The 17,570-nt window shown below is 52.3% G+C and overlaps 1 protein-coding gene across 12 annotated transcripts in view; it reads left to right on the top strand.

Annotated features, from left to right (window-relative positions):
• The window catches only part of LOC107523668 (merlin), a 263,651-nt gene that overhangs the window by 26,613 nt on the left and 219,468 nt on the right, over window positions 1-17,570 (top strand). For 9 of the 12 annotated variants that reach the window (XR_009550361.1, XR_009550362.1, XM_060192863.1 and 6 more), the window contains exons 4-8: window positions 161-253; window positions 8,910-8,978; window positions 10,296-10,378; window positions 12,740-12,815; window positions 17,248-17,382. Coding sequence is in view for 10 of the 12 variants with exons in the window: in XM_060192863.1 (XP_060048846.1) it covers window positions 161-253; window positions 8,910-8,978; window positions 10,296-10,378; window positions 12,740-12,815; window positions 17,248-17,382 (456 nt within the window). In the remaining 2 variants the exon portion in view is untranslated. The remainder of the gene's footprint in view (window positions 1-160; window positions 254-8,909; window positions 8,979-10,295; window positions 10,379-12,739; window positions 12,816-17,247; window positions 17,383-17,570) is intronic. The other 3 variants (XM_060192862.1, XM_060192865.1, XM_060192869.1) reach the window with 1 other exon arrangement.

Below are 17,570 nucleotides of genomic sequence, written 5' to 3'. Positions count from 1 at the left end.
TTCTGCGCATGGACAGAAGACAGGGGTTGTGTGTGTGGCCGTCTGACTTGTCAGCTTACTTCGACAGGAGAATGTAAACCATTCTGTGTGCCATCCCTCAGGCCCGGCTGTGTCTGTGGCCCTGCACACTGCGCCACCGCTCCCTTATTACCCCTTGCAGGTGAAGAAGCAAATCCTGGAGGAAAAGATCTACTGCCCTCCTGAGGCGTCCGTGCTCCTGGCTTCTTATGCCGTGCAGGCCAAGGTAGGCTGGGTATGTTGGGGGAACACGTCCAGGCCTGGGTACGTTGGGAGAACACGTCCAGGCCTGGGTAGGCTGGGGGAACATGGCCCTGTGATGATTTAGATTTTTTGTCTTTCTTTTTAATTAAAAAAAAAAACTTTGGGGGGGCTGGGAGTTGGTGCAGCAGGCTAAATGCAGGTGGCACAAAGCACAAGGACCAGCGTAAGGATCCTGGTTCAAGGCCCAGGCTCCCCACCTGCAGGGGAGTCACCTCACAGGTGGTGAAGCAGGTCTGCAGGTGTCTGTCTTTCTCTCCTCCTCTCTATCTTCCCCTTCTCTCTCCATTTCTCTCTGTCCTATTCAACAGTGATGACATCAGTAACAGTAATAATAACTACAATAATAAAACAACAAGGGCAACAAAAGGGAAAATAAATTAAATTCACTAAAATATTATTTAAAAAGATCATTATATTTATTGCATAGAGAAAAGCAGAAATCAAGAGGGTAGCAGGAGACAGAGAGGGTGAGAAGTAGAGACACCTGTAGCTTGGCATCACCACTCGCAAAGCTTTCCTCCTGCTTGTGAGCAAGGGGGCTCGCACCGGCACCGAAGTCCTTGCTCACTGTAATCTGTGCTCTCAATTAGGTGCCCCTCATTGCCTGGCCGTGTGTGGCTCTGGCATGCCTCGCATCCTCCGAACTCGGTGGGCTTCCGGCTGTCCTCATGGCAGGGCACTGCAGGGTCTTTGGAGCTCTGGGCTATTCTGCTCACTAAAGGTCTCTGGAGAGAGCCTTGTACATCGAGGGTAGGGGGCAGAGTAACCGTGACTTTCATTTCTTGCCACCTCTGTTTTTTTTATTTTTTAAATATTGGAAATAAGATTTTTTAAAATGTTTATTTTATTTATTTATTCCCTTTTGTTGCCCTTGATGTTTTATTGTTGTAGTTATTATTGTTGTTGTTATTGATGTCATCGTTGGATATGACAGAGAGAAATGGAGAGAGGAGGGGAAGACACAGAGGGGGAGAGAAAGACCGACACCTGCAGACCTGCTTCCCTGCCTGTGAAGCGACTCCCCTGCAGGTGGGGAGCCGGGGGCTCGAACCCGGATCTTTAAGCCTGTCGTTGCGCCTATCCTTGCATTTTGCACCACATGCGCTTAACCCACTGCGCCACCGCCCGAACCGCTCCACCTCTGTTTTTATAAAGCCAGTGGCCACTGTGGCACGGTACCCCACGCTGTCTCAGTCCTTCTGCTCCCCCCCCTTTTCCTTGACGCTTCTGAACTCAGACCCTGGGCTGTGTCTGTGGTCTGGAGCATGGCCTCTTTTCCCAGTGACTGCAGAGTCACTTCCCTGGGGTGTCATAAACATTGACAAGACACTTGTGCCTCCTCAGCTGGCTCTTGGGGGAGCCCGGGGCAGTTTTGGTGACAAGTCGGTCTGATCGGCTGATGACTTGTCCGGTGTTTGCTGAGTGCCACCCACCCCAGGAGGGCTCGGCTTGTCGGCTGTGCAGAGCAGGTGTGGCGGGTGCCCTGGGCACTTTGAGCAAGCGACCTGGGCGGTCTCCAGCACAGCTGAGGACGACACTCGCAGCCCCGAGGTCGCTGTGTGTGCCTCTGCCGTCCCCCGGCCCCGAAGAGCGAATAATGGGGACAGCAGAAAAGCAGGCCTGGGTTCAGCTGCGACACACGCTCCCTCTTGCGCCTGCACTGAGACTGTCACTAACAGGAAGGCGCGTCCTTTCAGTCCGCAGTGCCCTGGCAGTGACGAAGCAGTCTTTGTCACTTCCAGCAGAGCCGTGCGCCGTCTGGCCCGGCTCCCAGTTCCTTCTTGGCATCATCTCTCTCACCAGCCGAGAGGACCCAGTGCTCAAAGACGCTACCATTCTCTGAAGGGCTTCTGTTGTAGAGGCTGTGCTTTCTCGGCAAGGGGTTTGGGGCCACAAGTTCGAAGGCCACCTGTAGGAAAAACAAAACAAAACAGAAGCCAGCAGATGCAGCTGCAAGAAAGCCCTCCTCGCCTGGATGTCACTGGCGCAGGGGACAGAGGGGCTCTGACTGCTCACCGGTCGGGGCCTCACCCGTACAGGCTCTGGAGGCTTTGTGAAGGTCTCATCTGGAGATCGCGGGGTGTCTCACGGGTTTCTGTTAACTACTGGCTAGTACCAGCCGGTCCCTCCGGCCACAGTGCTAACAAGATATTGCGTGCCTGCACTATTTCAGTTTTACAGTGTCATAGCATGATTTTTTTTTTTTTTTTTTTTGCCTCCAGGGTTATTGCTGGGGCTTGGTGCCTGCACTATGAATCCACTGCTCTTAGAGGCTATTTTTTCCCATTAGTTGCCCTTCTATTATTATTGTTGTTGTCATTGCTATCATTGTTGTTAGATAGGACAGAGAGAAATGGAGAGAGGAGAGGAAGACAGAGGGGGAGAGAAAGACAGACACCTGCAGACCTGCTTCACCGCCTGTGAAGCGACTCCCTTGCAGGTGGGGAGCCGGGGGCTCGACCCAGGATCCTTATGCAGATCTTTGTGCCTTGTACCACATGTGTTTAATCTGCTGTGTTAACGTCCAACCCCCCTTAACAATTTTTTTTTTTTTAAGTTTTTTTTTTTATATTTATTTTATTTATTTTTTCCCTTTTGTTGCCCTTGTTGTTTTATTGTTGTAGTTATTATTGTTGTTGTTGTTGGATAGGACAGAGAGAAATGGAGAGAGGGAGGGTAAGACAGAGAGGAGGAGAGAAAGACAGACACCTGCAGACCTGCTTCACCGCCTGTGAAGCGACTCCCCTGCAGGTGGGGAGCCGGGGTTCGAACCGGGATCCTTATGCCGGTCTTTGTGCTTTGCGCCACCTGCGCTTAGCCCGCTGTACTACAGCCCGACTCCCCCCCCTTAACAATTTTTAAATGAAGTTGTCGCTCGCTTTTTGGACTGGACTTATGGAGGCCATAAGCTAGAGAGGGGATGGGAAGGAGTCCCCGCCGTTCCATGACCTCCCTGCGGACTTGCCTGGTGTCTGTGGTGTGTTCCCACAGCCTCTCACCACCAAGTGGTGCCTCTGTCTGGGCCCATGTAGTGGGTCTCACTGCTTTCTCTCATCACCATTGGTCTGCTTACTCGACAGCCTTTCTGAAGCAGAACAGAACTTTGAGAAGTGCAGAGCAGAGGGCAGACCGAGGTCGTTAACACAGGGAGCACGATGGCACACGTGCATTCATTCCAGCCTTTCAGCTGTTCGGATGATAGAGACTCCGTCAATTCCGAAGCAGAAAGAAACGATCCCCTCAAAGTCTAAACACAAGTATTAGTCACATGCTTCCGTTAACAAGAACAGTATTTCCTGGCTGGAGGCTGAGCCACGTTGGAATCGCAAGTCTGGCCTGGGTTCTCGGTCCGGTCACGTGGTGCCACCAGCTTGCGGCCTTCTCAGCCACCTGCCTACTGCACACTGGCAGTGTGGTGTTTCAGACATCTTCTGAAAAATGGCTCTGGAAGAGAGTGGCACGTTATAAGCCCGTCTCACAGTGCTGTCCTGCTGGCGTGTATTCAGGGAGAGGGACCCGTGGGGAGAGGAGGCTGAGTGCTTCTTTCTTTTTCTTTTTTAAATATTTATTCCCTTTTGTTGCCCTTGCTGTTTTATTGTTGTAGTTATTATTGTTGTTGTTTTTTAAAATCTTTTATTTATAAAAAGGAAACATTGACAAAACCATAGGATAAGAGGGGTACAACTCCACACAGTTCCCACCACCAGAACTCCATATCCCATCCCCTCCCCTGATAGCCTCCCTATTCTTTATCCCTCTGGGAGTATGGACCCAGGGTCATTGTGGGGTGCAGAAGGTGGAAAGTCTGGCTTCTGTCATTGCTTCCCCGCTGAACATGGGTGTTGACAGGTGGATCCATACTCCCAGCCTGTCTCTCTCTCCCTAGTGGGGCAGGGCTCTGGGGAAGTGGGGCTCCAGGACACATTGGTGGGGTCGTCTGTCCAGGGAAGTCTGGTTGGCCTCATGGGAGCATCTGGAACCTGGTGGCTGAAAAGAAAGTTAACATACAAAGCCAAACAAATTGCTGACCAATTGTGGACCTAAAGCTGGAATAGTGCAGATGAAGACTTGGGGGGTCCTCCATTTTGTAGATAGCTAGTAGGCATTATTTTAATTATATTCCAAAGGGCCTGTAGCTATACTAGAGGGTTGTTTTTTTTTTTTTTTTTTTTTTTTTTTTTTTTTTTTTTTGCGTGAGCCTGAAATCTGAAATGCAGTTGGATCCAAGTTATTGTCTGGGGAGATGGTGTCATGCCTGGGAAAAGGACCAGAAAGCTGGATCAGGGAAGAGAGTAGCTCCCTAATATGGGAAAGGGGTAAAAATATTGTTTACTATAAACCCCGTCAATTTGATGTGATCTGGGGCCCATATTCAGCTTAGGAGCCTGTGTGACCTCTGCATCCCTGTAGATCTGAGCTCACATTCTGTGGTCATGAGTAGGAACATTCCAAGCTGCCCCAATATCGACCCATCTTCCTCACGTGTAGCATGGAGTTTGCTGTCCAGCCTCCCTTCAGGATGGGACATTCTCTACCATTGTTGATCCAGATTGTTGTTATTATTGATGTCGTTGTTGGATAGGACGGAGAGAAATGGAGAGAGGAGGGGAAGACAGAGAAGAGAGAAAGACAGACACTTGCAGACCTGCCTCACCACCTGTGAAGCGACTCCCCTGCAGGTGGGGAGCTGGGGGCTCGAACTGGGGTCCTTATGCTGACACTTGCACTTTTTTTTTTTTGCCTAGGACAGAGAAATTGAGAAGGAAGGGGAGATAGAGAGGGAGAGAGAAAGACAAACACCTGTAGACCTACTTCACCGTTTATGAAGCAAACTACCCTGAAGGTAGGGATTGGGGCCTAAACCAGGATCCTTGAGCAGGTCTTTCCTCTCTAACTTATGTGTGCTTAACCCGACCCGTTGTGCTACTGCCCAACCCCCAAGGCCATATATATATATATATATATATATATATATATATATATATATATATTATTTATTTATTTTTTTTACAGTGCACTGCTTAACTCTGTCTTATAGTGGTAAGAGGGATTGAACCTGGGTCTTTGGAGCCTCAGGCACAGGAGTCTTTTTGCATAACCATTGTGCTATCTACCCCTACCCCCAAGGCTAAATTTTTAAAAATAAAATAAAATAAAACAATCCGTAGTTTGCTTAGTGGCTCTGCCCATGGAATCTGAGACTCTGAGGCAGATGGAGCTTCAGATTCAAAGCGTGTCCTCACCAGGAGCCGGTGTTTCACCACTCTTGGGGGGGGTGATAAATTCTTCCCCCCCCTTTTGTTGCCCTTATCATTGTTGTTACTGCTATTGTTGTTGTTGGATAGGACAGAGAGAAATGGAGAGAGGAGGGGAAGACAGAGAGACGGGGAGAGAAAGACAGACACCTGCAGGCCTGCTTCACCACCTGTGAAGTGACTCCCCTGCAGGTGGGAAGCCGGGGGCTTGAACCGGGATCCTCACGCCAGTCCTTGGGCTTTGCGCCACAGTCGCTTAACCATCTGTGCTACTGCCAACTCCCCCAAATGCCCTTTCTAAGTGCTGTCCTGATTTAACTTGTGAGCACGTGGTGAGAATGTCGCAGCCTCCTCTCCTCACCAGTGGGTGCTGTCAGTTTTTAATGGTTTTGCTAATATGAGAGAACAGAACATGTCTGTGTCTTGTCTTCTGTTAAGTTTTCATTTCCTGGATGCCTTTGGGGCCGACCGTCTTGTCATAGAGTCACTGGCCCTTCGATTCCTCTTTCTTTCTTTCTTTCTTTCTTTCTTTCTCTCTCTCTCTCTCTTTCTTTCTTTCTTCTCTCTTTCTTATAAATCTTTTTTTATATTTATTCATTTATTCCATTTTGTTGCCCTTATTTTTATTGTTGTAGTTATTATTGTTGTTGTTATTGATGTCATCGTTGTCAGACAGGACAGAGAGAAATGGAGAGAGGAGGGGAAGACAGGGGAAAAGACAGACACCTGCAGACCTGCTTCACCGCCTGTGAAGCGACTCCCCTGCAGGTGGGGAACCGGGATCCTTACGATTCCTTTTTCTGTGACTCGACTGTTTGCAGCTGGCGTCTCCTGCGCCGCACTGCCGCCTCGTGGCTGATTTCCACAGCTTCCATATGCCTCTGGCCTCAGCCCTGGGCTCCTTCCTCTCGTGTTTCGAGTGGCGTCACCAGCCATCTCTGCACATGTTCCTTCACGCTTTGTCCTGGTGCCTGCATGGGATTTTGTTTAGAGGTTGAGTCTGTTGTCCTGCTGGGTGTGTGCGAATGGCGTGTTGGAGGGTTCTGCCTGACTCCTCTCCGCACCTTGATTTATCTTCATGATGCGGGAAGTCCCGCTCACAGCCTCGGCTGAGAATTCCTGTGCATTCGGGCAGTGGGAAGTTTATTATCCTAGAGAAGCCTGCTTAACCTCAGGGCTGCAGAGTCCTTCAGCGGGCAAAGTCCCTTCCTGAATTGGAATCAGGTATTGTGGCCTGAAGTTCCTGTAGCTTGGGAGCTCTGTGCAATGCAGGAACCCAGATGCCAAATATAAAATCAGAGGCCGGTGCAGGTGCAGTCCGGGCTCCATTACTTTCACAGTGAATTTCTCCAGGTTCCATCATTGGGATGCAACGGAACGTGAAGGAGCACAGCACATGCGCCTCCTCCCCTCCCCCACAGGGCTGGAACGTTCTGCTAGATTCACTCAGTGCCATAAATCCAGGACCCTCCCCCATTTCTGCGCTGGCTTTTTTTTTTGTTGTGTGTCTCCAGGTGCCTGCACCGTGAAGCCACTGCTGCTGGAGGCTATTTCCCCCCCCTTTTGTTGTCCTTTTTGTTTATCGTTGCTGTTATCATTGTTGTGAGTAGTATTGTTATTGTTGTTGGATAGGCCAGAGAGAAATGGAGAGAGGAGGGGAAGACGGGGAGAGAAACACAGACATCTGCAGAACTGCTTCACCGCCTGTGAAGCGACTCCCCTGCAGGAGCTCGAACTGGGATCCTTACGCGCCACGTGCGCTTAACCCGCTGCGCCACCGCCCGGCTCCCCTGTGACTGTTTGATGCTGTTTGGAGTTCGCTTTTCCATTTTGGTGGCTGAACGTTGTTGTAGAAGATTACGCTAAAACAGCCGGCTTTGTGTCTTGCTTGGCTCCAGAGGGAAAACACGAGACAGACAGACTACATTCTCCCCTCTCTTAAGGTTTGCTTGCTTGTGAGAGTCCCCTCTCTTCTCTTCCTTTCCTTCCTCTCTCTTTCCTTCTCTCTTGCTGGATATTGTGCAGATGCGCCACATCTGCCACGTTGTCCTGCTACTAGTTCCCGCGAGAGTTGGGACATTCTCGACGTGCCTGTTCCGCCATATTATCCCCTCAGGACATTGTCTATAACAGCAATATTTGGAGTGCTATGGTTACTCCTCCCGCTTCCCATTCCCGCGAAAGCTGCTCCTATAAAAGCCCTTTGTCTTCCGCAGCTCTCTCTCTTGCCCGCGCTCCACTCCGGTGTTCAGACACAGGAAAGGTTACTGCGTGAGGCGGCCATTTTCGCTACCTCCACGTGGCCCAACCTGCCTCTCCAGCACCCAACTCTGAGGTGCCAGCGCGAATAAAGATTTGTGTTTCCTCTACGCTCCGGATCCCCTCTCTCTCCTCCGCGGCCCGCGATCTACAACACTCTCTCTCTTCCCTTCCTTTAGTTATTTAGGATAGAGACCATCAAAAATTGACAGGGACTAGGGAGACAGAGAAGAGAGACAGACACTTGCAGCCCTGCTTCACCCTTGTGAAGTTTCCTCCTGCAAGTGGGGACCAGGGGCTCAAACCTGGGTCCTTGAACTCACTGTGTGTGCTCAACCAAGTGCACCACCACCTTGTCCCCTCCCCTCCCTTCCCTGTTTTCCCTCCTTCCCTGTTTTCCCTTCTCTATTTTCCCTTTCCTTTCTGCCTTCCTTACTCCCTCCCTCCCCACCCCTTTGCATCACTCTGGTGTGGGCGCCAGCTTCACATTTTGCAGAGCAGAAAGGGTTATTCTTTTATCTTCCTTAAATCAGTAAAACACTCAGGTTGGGGGTGTTCTCCCCCCCCCCCCAGTGATGCATCACCACCCCCACCCGCTTCTCTGCAGTGTCAGGAAAACCAGTTAGCCTCCTCTGGGTTCCTTTGTTCCATGAGAATGACAGTGTTGCCATCAGATTTCTCCCAGAGCCCTGGATGAAAGGTATTAGACATCTCAGCCGCCTTCCTCCGGCTCCCAATCATGGCCACTTAAAAGCATTTCTAAGGAGGACTCTTATCTCACGCTGCTAATCCCAACTTTCACAGTTGCTCTCTGCTGCTTCATTTCAAAAGCGAATGTTGTGGTTTCTTTGTGGGTTGGAAACCAGACCTTATTTCTACACAAATGCCACATTCTTATCAGCACATCAGCCTCCGTCCCTCCCGGGACCCTGCAGGTCCCTAAGTAGATGTCATCAGCAGTGTGTTTCCAGTCAAGGGTAACAAACTGGCAAGGTTGGAATCTGGACTTGTCATCGCCATTGAACGGCTCCCTGGAGCTGGGGGACGATGAGATGGAGCCTGCTGAGAGGCGGCCGTTGTCCCTGGAGTCTCAGTCGCCCTTTCTCCTTGCAGTACGGTGACTACGACCCTTCTATGCACAAGCGGGGATTTCTGGCCCAAGAAGAACTGCTTCCCAAGAGGGTAAGGGACCCAGCTTCCTCTCTGGGGAGAGGCAGCGGCCACGTGGTCTAGAGAAAGCAGGGCAGCAGGCGCAGGGCTGCCGCAACGCTCAGAGTTCTGCTTCTGAGCTTGTGTGAGGAGGATGGGTCTCTGCTGAGCACGGGAAGAAGCAGAGATCCAGGGAGGGGGTGTCGCCAGGGTCAGCGGCAGTCACCTCCAGATTCCCTAGCAGGGCCCTTGGGGGGAGGGGCGGGCAGGGCCAGCTGGGGGCTTCCCTCCTTGGCCTGCCGTGGTGTGTTTTGCTGCGTGGGTTACCACTGGGGACTCTGTGATTGTTTTTGGTTTGTTTTGTTTTTAGATAGCTAGAGAGTCAAAGAGGGTGAGACACTGCAAGAAGGGGAGAGAGACCACAGCACTGCCTCACCCCTTGGGAGGCTTCCCCACACAGGTGTGACTATGTGGTGGCCGGGGGCTCGAACCCAGACCCTCACAGGTGGCAAAGTGTGTGCTCTACCAGGTGAGCTGTGTCCTGGCTCCATCTTTTTCCCTTTTTCAGTGTGTGCTTTACTTCTCCAGGGGTTCAGCACCACTCTGGCCTGTGAGGCACTTGCTGTGGGGTGTGATGTGCTGCCCCTGCCCCGCCCCGCAGCCCCCCTGCCGCTGGGCCCTCTCTCCCGGCCTGCTTCTGCCACCTGTGGTCATGGGCAGCTCCCCAAATGGCCCCTGCAGCTCAGATGACCTTTTTTTGTTTGTGTGTTTCCAAGGTTATCACTGGGGCTCAGTGCCTGCACTACGAACCCACTGCTCCTGGGCGCCATTTTTTCTCTATTTTACTGGATAGAACAGAGAGAAATTGAGAGGAGAGAGAAAAACAGACGCCTGCAGACTTGCTTCATTACTTGTGAAAAATCCCCCCTGCAGGTGAGGAGCCGGGGCTCAAACCTGGCTCCTTGCGCACACGGGTCCTCGTGCTCTGTGCTCTGTGCACTTAAACCAGGGGCACCATTGCCCAGCCCCACCCCCACGTTTTTTTCTTTTCCCAGAGCACTGCTTAGCTCTGACTTAAGGTTGTTTGGGGATTTGAACCTGAGACCTTGGAATCCTTAGGCACGAGAGTCTTTGCATAACCATTGTGGTGGTGGCCCTGGTGGCCCGGCTGGGGGCACCCGGCCTGGGGATGGGGCCAAACAGGGAACGGTACCCACTTGGACAGCCACGTCTCCCGCATGTGGATCTAAAACAGCTCTGCCCTTGTCTCCAGGGAGCGTCGCTGTGGAGATGGCGAGCAGTGCTGAGCCTCCTCCGTGTGGGCCTCTTATTTTGATCTGTTTCCTGCAGGTAGTCAATCTGTACCAGATGACCCCGGAGATGTGGGAGGAGAGGATCACAGCCTGGTATGCGGAGCACCGGGGCCGCGCCAGGTGAGGAGGACCCTTCCCTCTGCCTCTGCCTCTGCCTCTGCCTCTGCCTCTAACTCTCCCTCTCCTTCTGCCTCTCCCTTTGCCTCTCCCTCTCCCTCTCCCTCTCCCTCTGACTCTGCCTCTCCCTCTCCCTCTCCCTCTCCCTCTCCCTCTGCCTCTGCCTCTGCCTCTCCCTCTGCCTCTCCCTCTCCCTCTGCCTCTCCCTCTGCCTCTGCCTCTGCCTCTCCCTCTCCCTCTCCCTCTGCCTCTGCCTCTGCCTCTGCCTCTGCCTCTCCCTCTCCCTCTCCCTCTGCCTCTCCCTCTCCCTCTGCCTCTCCCTCTCCCTCTGCCTCTGCCTCTGCCTCTCCCTCTGCCTCTCCCTCTCCCTCTCCCTCTGCCTCTCCCTCTGCCTCTCCCTCTGCCTCTCCCTCTGCCTCTCCCTCTGCCTCTCCCTCTGCCTCTCCCTCTGCCTCTCCCTCTCCCTCTCCCTCTCCCTCTCCCTCTCTCTCTGCATCTCCCTTTGCCTCTCCCTCTCCCCAGGACTCATATGTGTAGTTCCACTGGCTAACATTTCTTTTTCAAATTCCTGAATTACACACACACTCAGACACACACACACAGAGAGACAGAAAGAGGGACAGAGAAAAGATACCACAGCACCCTTCCTCCATTTGTAGAACTTCCCTGGAGGCCACCCCTGCTCTCATGCGTGGTGCTGGGGGCTGGGTCCTCAGGCTCAGTGAAATGTGCACTCTACCTGGCAGGCTGTCTCCAGCACCTCCACGCCTGTTTTGTTTGTCTGTCTGTCTTTGCTTTTGCACTTGCTAAACCAGACGCTACTCTGCCCTGGCTTCTGGCTGTGCAGGGGTCGTGCCCAGAGCCTAGGAGCTGCAGGCACGGAGTGTGGAGACCTCGTGGTGGCACTTTGCCCAGACACTGACCTAGGTTTAGTCTGTATTTTTTTAAAAATATTTTATTTATTTATTCATGAGAAATATAGGCAGAGAAAGAAAGAACCAGACATCACTCTGGTATGTGTACTGCTGGGGATCGAACTCAGGACCTCTTGGTTGAGAATCCAGCACTTTATCCACTGCGCCACCTCCCGGACCACTATTTTATTTATTTATTAATGAGAAAGCTAGGAGGAGATGTTCTGTATTTCTGAGAAGGGGAAGAGGCTGGCAGAGGAGCTCTACCCCAGCACTGCTCTGCCATCTGCTGTACTGAGCGCTGACTCGAGGCTCCAACCCACGGTCTCATGTTTGGGAATGTGTGCGCTCTACCTACTGAGCTGCCTCCTGGCCCCTGTTTGGGTTTTAAAATTCATTTGAGAGCATTTTGAGCTTGCAGGAAGAGGGAAGAGGTCTCAGTCCTAGGCAGATGTGAGGGAAAAAGCATCCCACACCTGTCTCTGTCTGGGAGTACTTTGCAAGCCGTTACTGCCTGAAGACCTTACTAACAGTTGATTCAGCCCTTAGAAACGGATGTTGGGGAGTCGGGCGGTAGCGCAGCGGGTTAAGCACATGTGGTGCAAAGCATAAGGGCCCATTAGGATCCCGGTTCGAGCCCCTGGCTCTCCACCTGTAGGGGAGTTGCTTCACAGGCGGTGAAGTAGGTCTGCAGGTGTCTGTCTTTCTCTCTTCCTGTTTCCCCCTTCTCTCTGAATTTCTTTCTCTATCCAAAAACAATTTTTTTAAAAAATGCAAAAAGAAAACTTAAAAAGAAAGAAAGAAAGAAAGAAGTGGGTGTCCTGGTGGTCCGTCCGGGAAGTGGCGCAGTAGCTAAGGCAGTAGACTCTAAGGCATGAGTTCAATCTAAGTTGTGAGTTCAATCCCCAGCAGCACAGGTACCAGAGTCATGTCTGGTTCTTTCTCTCCTCCTATATTTCTCATTAGTAAATAAATAAAATGTTTTTTAAAAAGAAAGAAACAGGTGTCCTGGCTGCCCTCTCTAGTCCGGGCAGCTCTCGACCTGACCTCCAGTGCCACCCCGCAGCGGTACAGTCAGGAGGGTGCCCTGGCCTCTAGCACAAGTGAGAAGGTGCTGCCAACCCACTTGCAGGGAGTCATCACACTCCCCCAGCGTCCTCGGGGAGGAGAGGGCACGGCTCGGTGAAGCGGCCGCCTGAGGGCAGTCCGGACCTCCAGGCCCACTTGCGGGGACAAGATAACACACCACGTGCCCTGCTGTGCCCGCTGGCGACGGCAGCGCTGTTTGCCAAGGGCAGGGCGTGCAGTTGGAGCCAGAAGCCCGAGTAGTGGGTCTTGTTTTCCTGGGGAGGGGAAGTGGCCGTCTGTGCGTGTGAGGGACTGGCAGGTGATGGACCCAAGTGCGGCCAGCCGGCGGCCACTGGTGACGTCGTCTCTCCCTGCCCTCCAGGGACGAGGCAGAGATGGAGTACCTGAAGATCGCGCAGGACCTGGAGATGTATGGCGTCAACTACTTTGCCATCCGGGTGCGTGGGGCCCTTGGCTGCAGCCTGAACTGGGGAGGCGCCTCTGCGGCGGGCGGGAAGGCGGAGGGGGGAAGGCTCTCAGGCCTTTCTGTCGGATTTCCACTAGCCACTGGGCAATCAGGCGTCCGAAGCCCGGGAGAGGGCCGGCCGGGATCCTGTGGGAGCCTGTGGACAGCTCTGAGAGCAGCACTCGGTTACTTCTGGCCCTGCGAGAGGGGCTGCGAGCAGCTGTAAGGAGTCCTCCCGCGGGGCTGCATTTCTGGGTTCCTGGCTGGCTGGGGGGCTGGGGCTGGGGTTCTCCCCAGCAGAGTAACTGGCTTCCTGCTCAGACCCCTAGTAGTGCCTGCTCTGGGGTGCTCTGCCCCTCTCTCCCCGGGGCCCCCTCCTGGACGGCACAGAGGCCAGCAGAGCAGCCCCCACCCCACCTCTGCACATGGCCACACTTGGCCTTCCTTCTGGGCCTCCTCTCAGTTTTATGTTACATTTGGGAAAATCGAAACACATTTGAAAAATTCAAGGATAGCTTCCTACTTAATTTGTTTTCTAAATACAGCTTTTTTATGGGCCAATTCCCATAAAATAAAGCACACACAGAGAAGTTAGTGTTTCCTTGAGTGAGTGAGCACCAGAAAAGTTTCCCATAACAATGTAGATTATTGTCCACAGTTTATTCATTTGTATCTGCTAAGTGTTTGTTTTCTTTATACACAGGCCGATTTTGACCCATTTCTGTGGAGAACTCTGGGAAGCAAGTTGTTTTTGCCTCCTGTGTTATCACTGAGGCTCGGTGCCAGCACTAACCACCCACTGCTCCTGGAGACTTTTTTTTTTACACTTTATTGGATAGGACAGAGAAAAATTGAGGGGATAGAGAGGAGACAGAAAGGAAGGGAGAAAGACACCTGCAGACCTGCTGCACTGTCTATGAAGTGGACACCTTCCCCCCATGCAGGTGGGGAGCCGGGGGCTCGAACCAGGATCCTTGCACTTCGTACTACGTGCGCTAAACCTGGTGCACTACCGCCCGGCCCCCGTAAGCCAGCGTTATGATTCATAGGCGTCAGTTCTCTTTCCTCCTCTTCTGTGATTAATAGTGGGTTACAAGATTGGATGGTTACAGGGTACAGCTCCACGCTGCACCCACCACCAAAGTCGTGTGGTCAGACATCCGTTTCTTACCGGGCGACGGTTCCCCAGCCCTCAGACTGACACGGCGAGTAGCGTGAGTGGCTCTGCAGTGTTCACTGCCCCGTGTGTTGAGGGACCTGGTGGTTGTCTGTTAGCCAAGGAAATGATGTGTGCTTGACACTCTCAGAAGGACTGGGAGAATCACTGTAGGAGGCAGAAGCAGAGTCCCTCCCCTCCCCCGCCCTTGGTGTGTTTGACTTTCAGTTTCTTTTAGATTTCGTCGTCAATATTCACTTAACAAATCAGAGGCGGGCCAGGCAGTGGTGGTCCTGCTTAAGTGCTCATGTTACAGTGCGCAAGGACCCGGCTTCAAGCCCCTGGCCCCCACCGGCAGGGAGAAAGCTTCACAAGTAGTGAAGCAAGTCTGCCGGTATCTCTCTCTCTTCCTCTCTCTGCTCCCTCTCAATTTCTCTCTGTCTCTATCAATAATTAAAAGTTAAAAAAAAGAAAGGAAACAGAAAGTCAGAGCATCCCTCTGGTGTTTGTGGTGCTAGGGGCCACGCCCAGGGCCTCAGGCTAGTGATCCCAGCTCTGCCCACTGTGCCGCCTCCCCGACTCCTGTTGTGTTTTATTATCAGTGTTGCTATTTTGTTGGAACCAGCTCCTCTGACACATGTGATTTTAAAAAAAATATGTATTTCTTTATTACCTTTTGTTGCCCTTGTTTTTTATTGTTGTAGTTAATATTGATGTCGTTGTTGGACAGGACAGAGAGAACTGGAGAGAGGAGGGGAAGACAGAGAGGGGGGAGAAAGACAGACACCTGCAGACCTGCTTCACCGCCTGTGAAGCGACTCCCCTGTAGGTGGGGAGCCGAGGGCTCGAACCAGGATCCTTAAGCTGGTCCTTGGGCTTTGCACCACCTGCGCTTAACCCGCTGTGCTATCGCCTGATTCCCATGATTTTTTTTTTAATATCTTTATTGGGGAATTAATGTTTTATATTTGACAGTAAGTACAATAGTTTGTACATGCATAACATTTCCCCAGTTTTCCATATAACAGTACAGCCCCCACTAGGTCCTCTGTCATCCTTCTTGGAGCTGTATTCTCCCCCGCACTCGCCGCAGAGTCTTTTACTTTGGTGTGATACGCCAATTCCAGTTCAGGTTCTACCTGTGTTGTCTTTTCTGATCTTGTTTTTCAACTTCTGCCTGAGAGTGAGATCATCTCATATTCATCCTTCTGTTTCTGACTTATTTCACTTAACGACACATGATTTTGACACTTGGCGCCACTCCTTAATCTGGAGAGAGATTCCATGGTGTCAGAGGCACCATAGCTCCATCCATGGCACTAGGCCTTGACACTGGGCTGCCGGAGAGGGCACTAACCTGTAAGCTACCTCTCCACCCTGGGCTTTGCTTTAATTTGAGCTAAGCAGAAGCATGGCACAATTTTTTTTTCTTCTCCAGGGTTATCACTGGGGCTCAGTGCTAGCATTATGAATCCACCGCTCCTGGAGGCCTTTTTTTTTTTTATTTATTTACTTGTTTGGATAGATTCAGCCAAAAATCGAGAGGGAAGGGGGAGATAGAGGGAAAGAGACAGAGACACCTGCAGCTCTGCTTCACCACTTAGGAAGCTTTCTCCCTCTGCAGGTGGGGACTGGGGGCTCGCACCCATAACACGTCCGCTCAACCAGGTGCGCCATCACCCAGCCCCCGAGGCCATTTTTCCTATTTTATCGGATAGCACAGAGAGAAATTGAGAGGTGGGGGAGGGAGAGAGTAAGACAGACACCTGCAGACTGCTTCACCGCTTGTGAGGCGACCCCCCTGCAGGGGGGGAGCTGGGGACTTGAACCGGGATCCTTGGTACAGTGTGTGCTAGCTGGTGCACCACCTCCCAGCCCCCATGACCTGGATCTCATTTCCCAGAATGTGCCATTGGTTTCAGCAGTGCAGAGCTCCGCTGTGTTGTTGCAGTAGTTGGAAGAGCTTTGCAGACCAGCAGAGGGATCCCTTTGTACTCCAGCCTGACCTTTGGCCGCTAGAAGCAGTAAAAGGATTCCTCCCGGCAGCCTGAGAGGTGGCGCAGAGGCCAGGGTGTTGGCATCTTAAGCACAGGGTCGCGAGCCCAATCCCTGGCATCACATAGGAGGGTCATGCTGTGGGTCTCTGTCTTTCTGGATCTCTTCCTCTTTTTTTTTTTTAATATTTATTTATTCTCTTTTGTTGGCCTTGTTGTTTTATTGTTGTAGTTATTATTGTTGTTGTAATTGTTGTAGTTCTTGTTATTGACGTCGTTGTTGCATAGGACAGAGAGAAATGGAGAAAGTAGGGAGAGACAGAGGTGGAGAGAAAGACAGACACCTGCAGACCTGCTTCACCTCCTGTGAAGCAACTCCCCTGCAGGTGGGGAGCTGAGGGCTTGAACCGGGATCTTTACACTAGTCCTTGTGCTTTGCGCCACCTGCGCTGCTGGACTAGCTTCGCGGGCAGGAGACAGCTGACCAGGGACTCATGGCTGAGCTGGGCAGCAGTATCACTTTATTCATGTAGAACACAGCACAATCTAAGCCATCTAAGCTAAAAACTAATAACAGTCCTGTCCTTATATATATACTGGCCAAATAGGGTGGAAACAGGATGTGACGTAGAGAGGGTGGAGTGAAAAGAGAGACTGGTGGAAATCGGGGTGTGACAAGGAGAGGGGGCGCAGCAAAAAGACATCATGAACCAGTGGGGATTAAACCAGTGTCCTGCAGGCAGGGCGGTGCTTGGTTAACAGTGGTTATGTAAATAGGATACAGTGTTAAGCAGGGGGGTTAAACCAATGAAACAGAAGGGGTCTTAGAAGCAGAATTAGAAGCATGCCAACACTGCGCTGAACCTGCTGCGCTACCACCCTACCACCCTACATCTCTTCCTCTTCAGAAGCAGACGTCCATCTGTCCCTGGAGCGCATGCTCACTCTCCTCAGCAGGCAGCTCCACCTCCACGTTGTCAGCAGCAGGCCACCTGTGCTCCACCCTGGAGCAGGGAGAAGCTTCCGCTGCCAGGCGTGGGCAGCCAATGACCCAGTGAAGGGACTCTGTCGTGGATACTGTCACGGCTGACACAGTTTTGCCTGGCCCTGGCCCAGACCACACACACACACACACACACACACACACACACACACACTCGGCTCACACGGCAGCGGTGACCGGCCTGTTGGTGCTTGTCGTCTGAAGTTGCGTGTGTGCCGGGCCCTTGGGGACGTGAGCGGCCGGCTGATGGTGTCGTTTCTCGTGTTCGCAGAACAAGAAGGGCACGGAGCTGCTGCTCGGGGTGGACGCGCTGGGCCTGCACATCTACGACCCCGACAACAGGCTGACCCCCAAGATCTCGTTCCCGTGGAACGAGATCCGAAACATCTCCTACAGCGACAAGGAGGTGGGTGAACCAGCCCGCCCCGGTCTCCTGCGGGCATGTCCCTGCTGGTGCTGGCTGTCAGGAGGGCCCTGCTCTTCCCCTCCCTGCCGCCAGGTACTGGTACTTGGTTACTGCAGTGTTCCCAGTCCAGTGCACGTCGCTCATCTGGGTCACTGAGAAGCTGGGGGGCTCGGCTTGCCAGCACTGAG

The sequence above is a fragment of the Erinaceus europaeus genome, chromosome 6, assembly GCF_950295315.1.
Source record: "Erinaceus europaeus chromosome 6, mEriEur2.1, whole genome shotgun sequence".
NCBI lineage: Eukaryota > Metazoa > Chordata > Mammalia > Eulipotyphla > Erinaceidae > Erinaceus > Erinaceus europaeus.
Note: the sequence above shows the minus strand (reverse complement) of the source record. Positions and strands in the feature narration are given on the sequence as shown.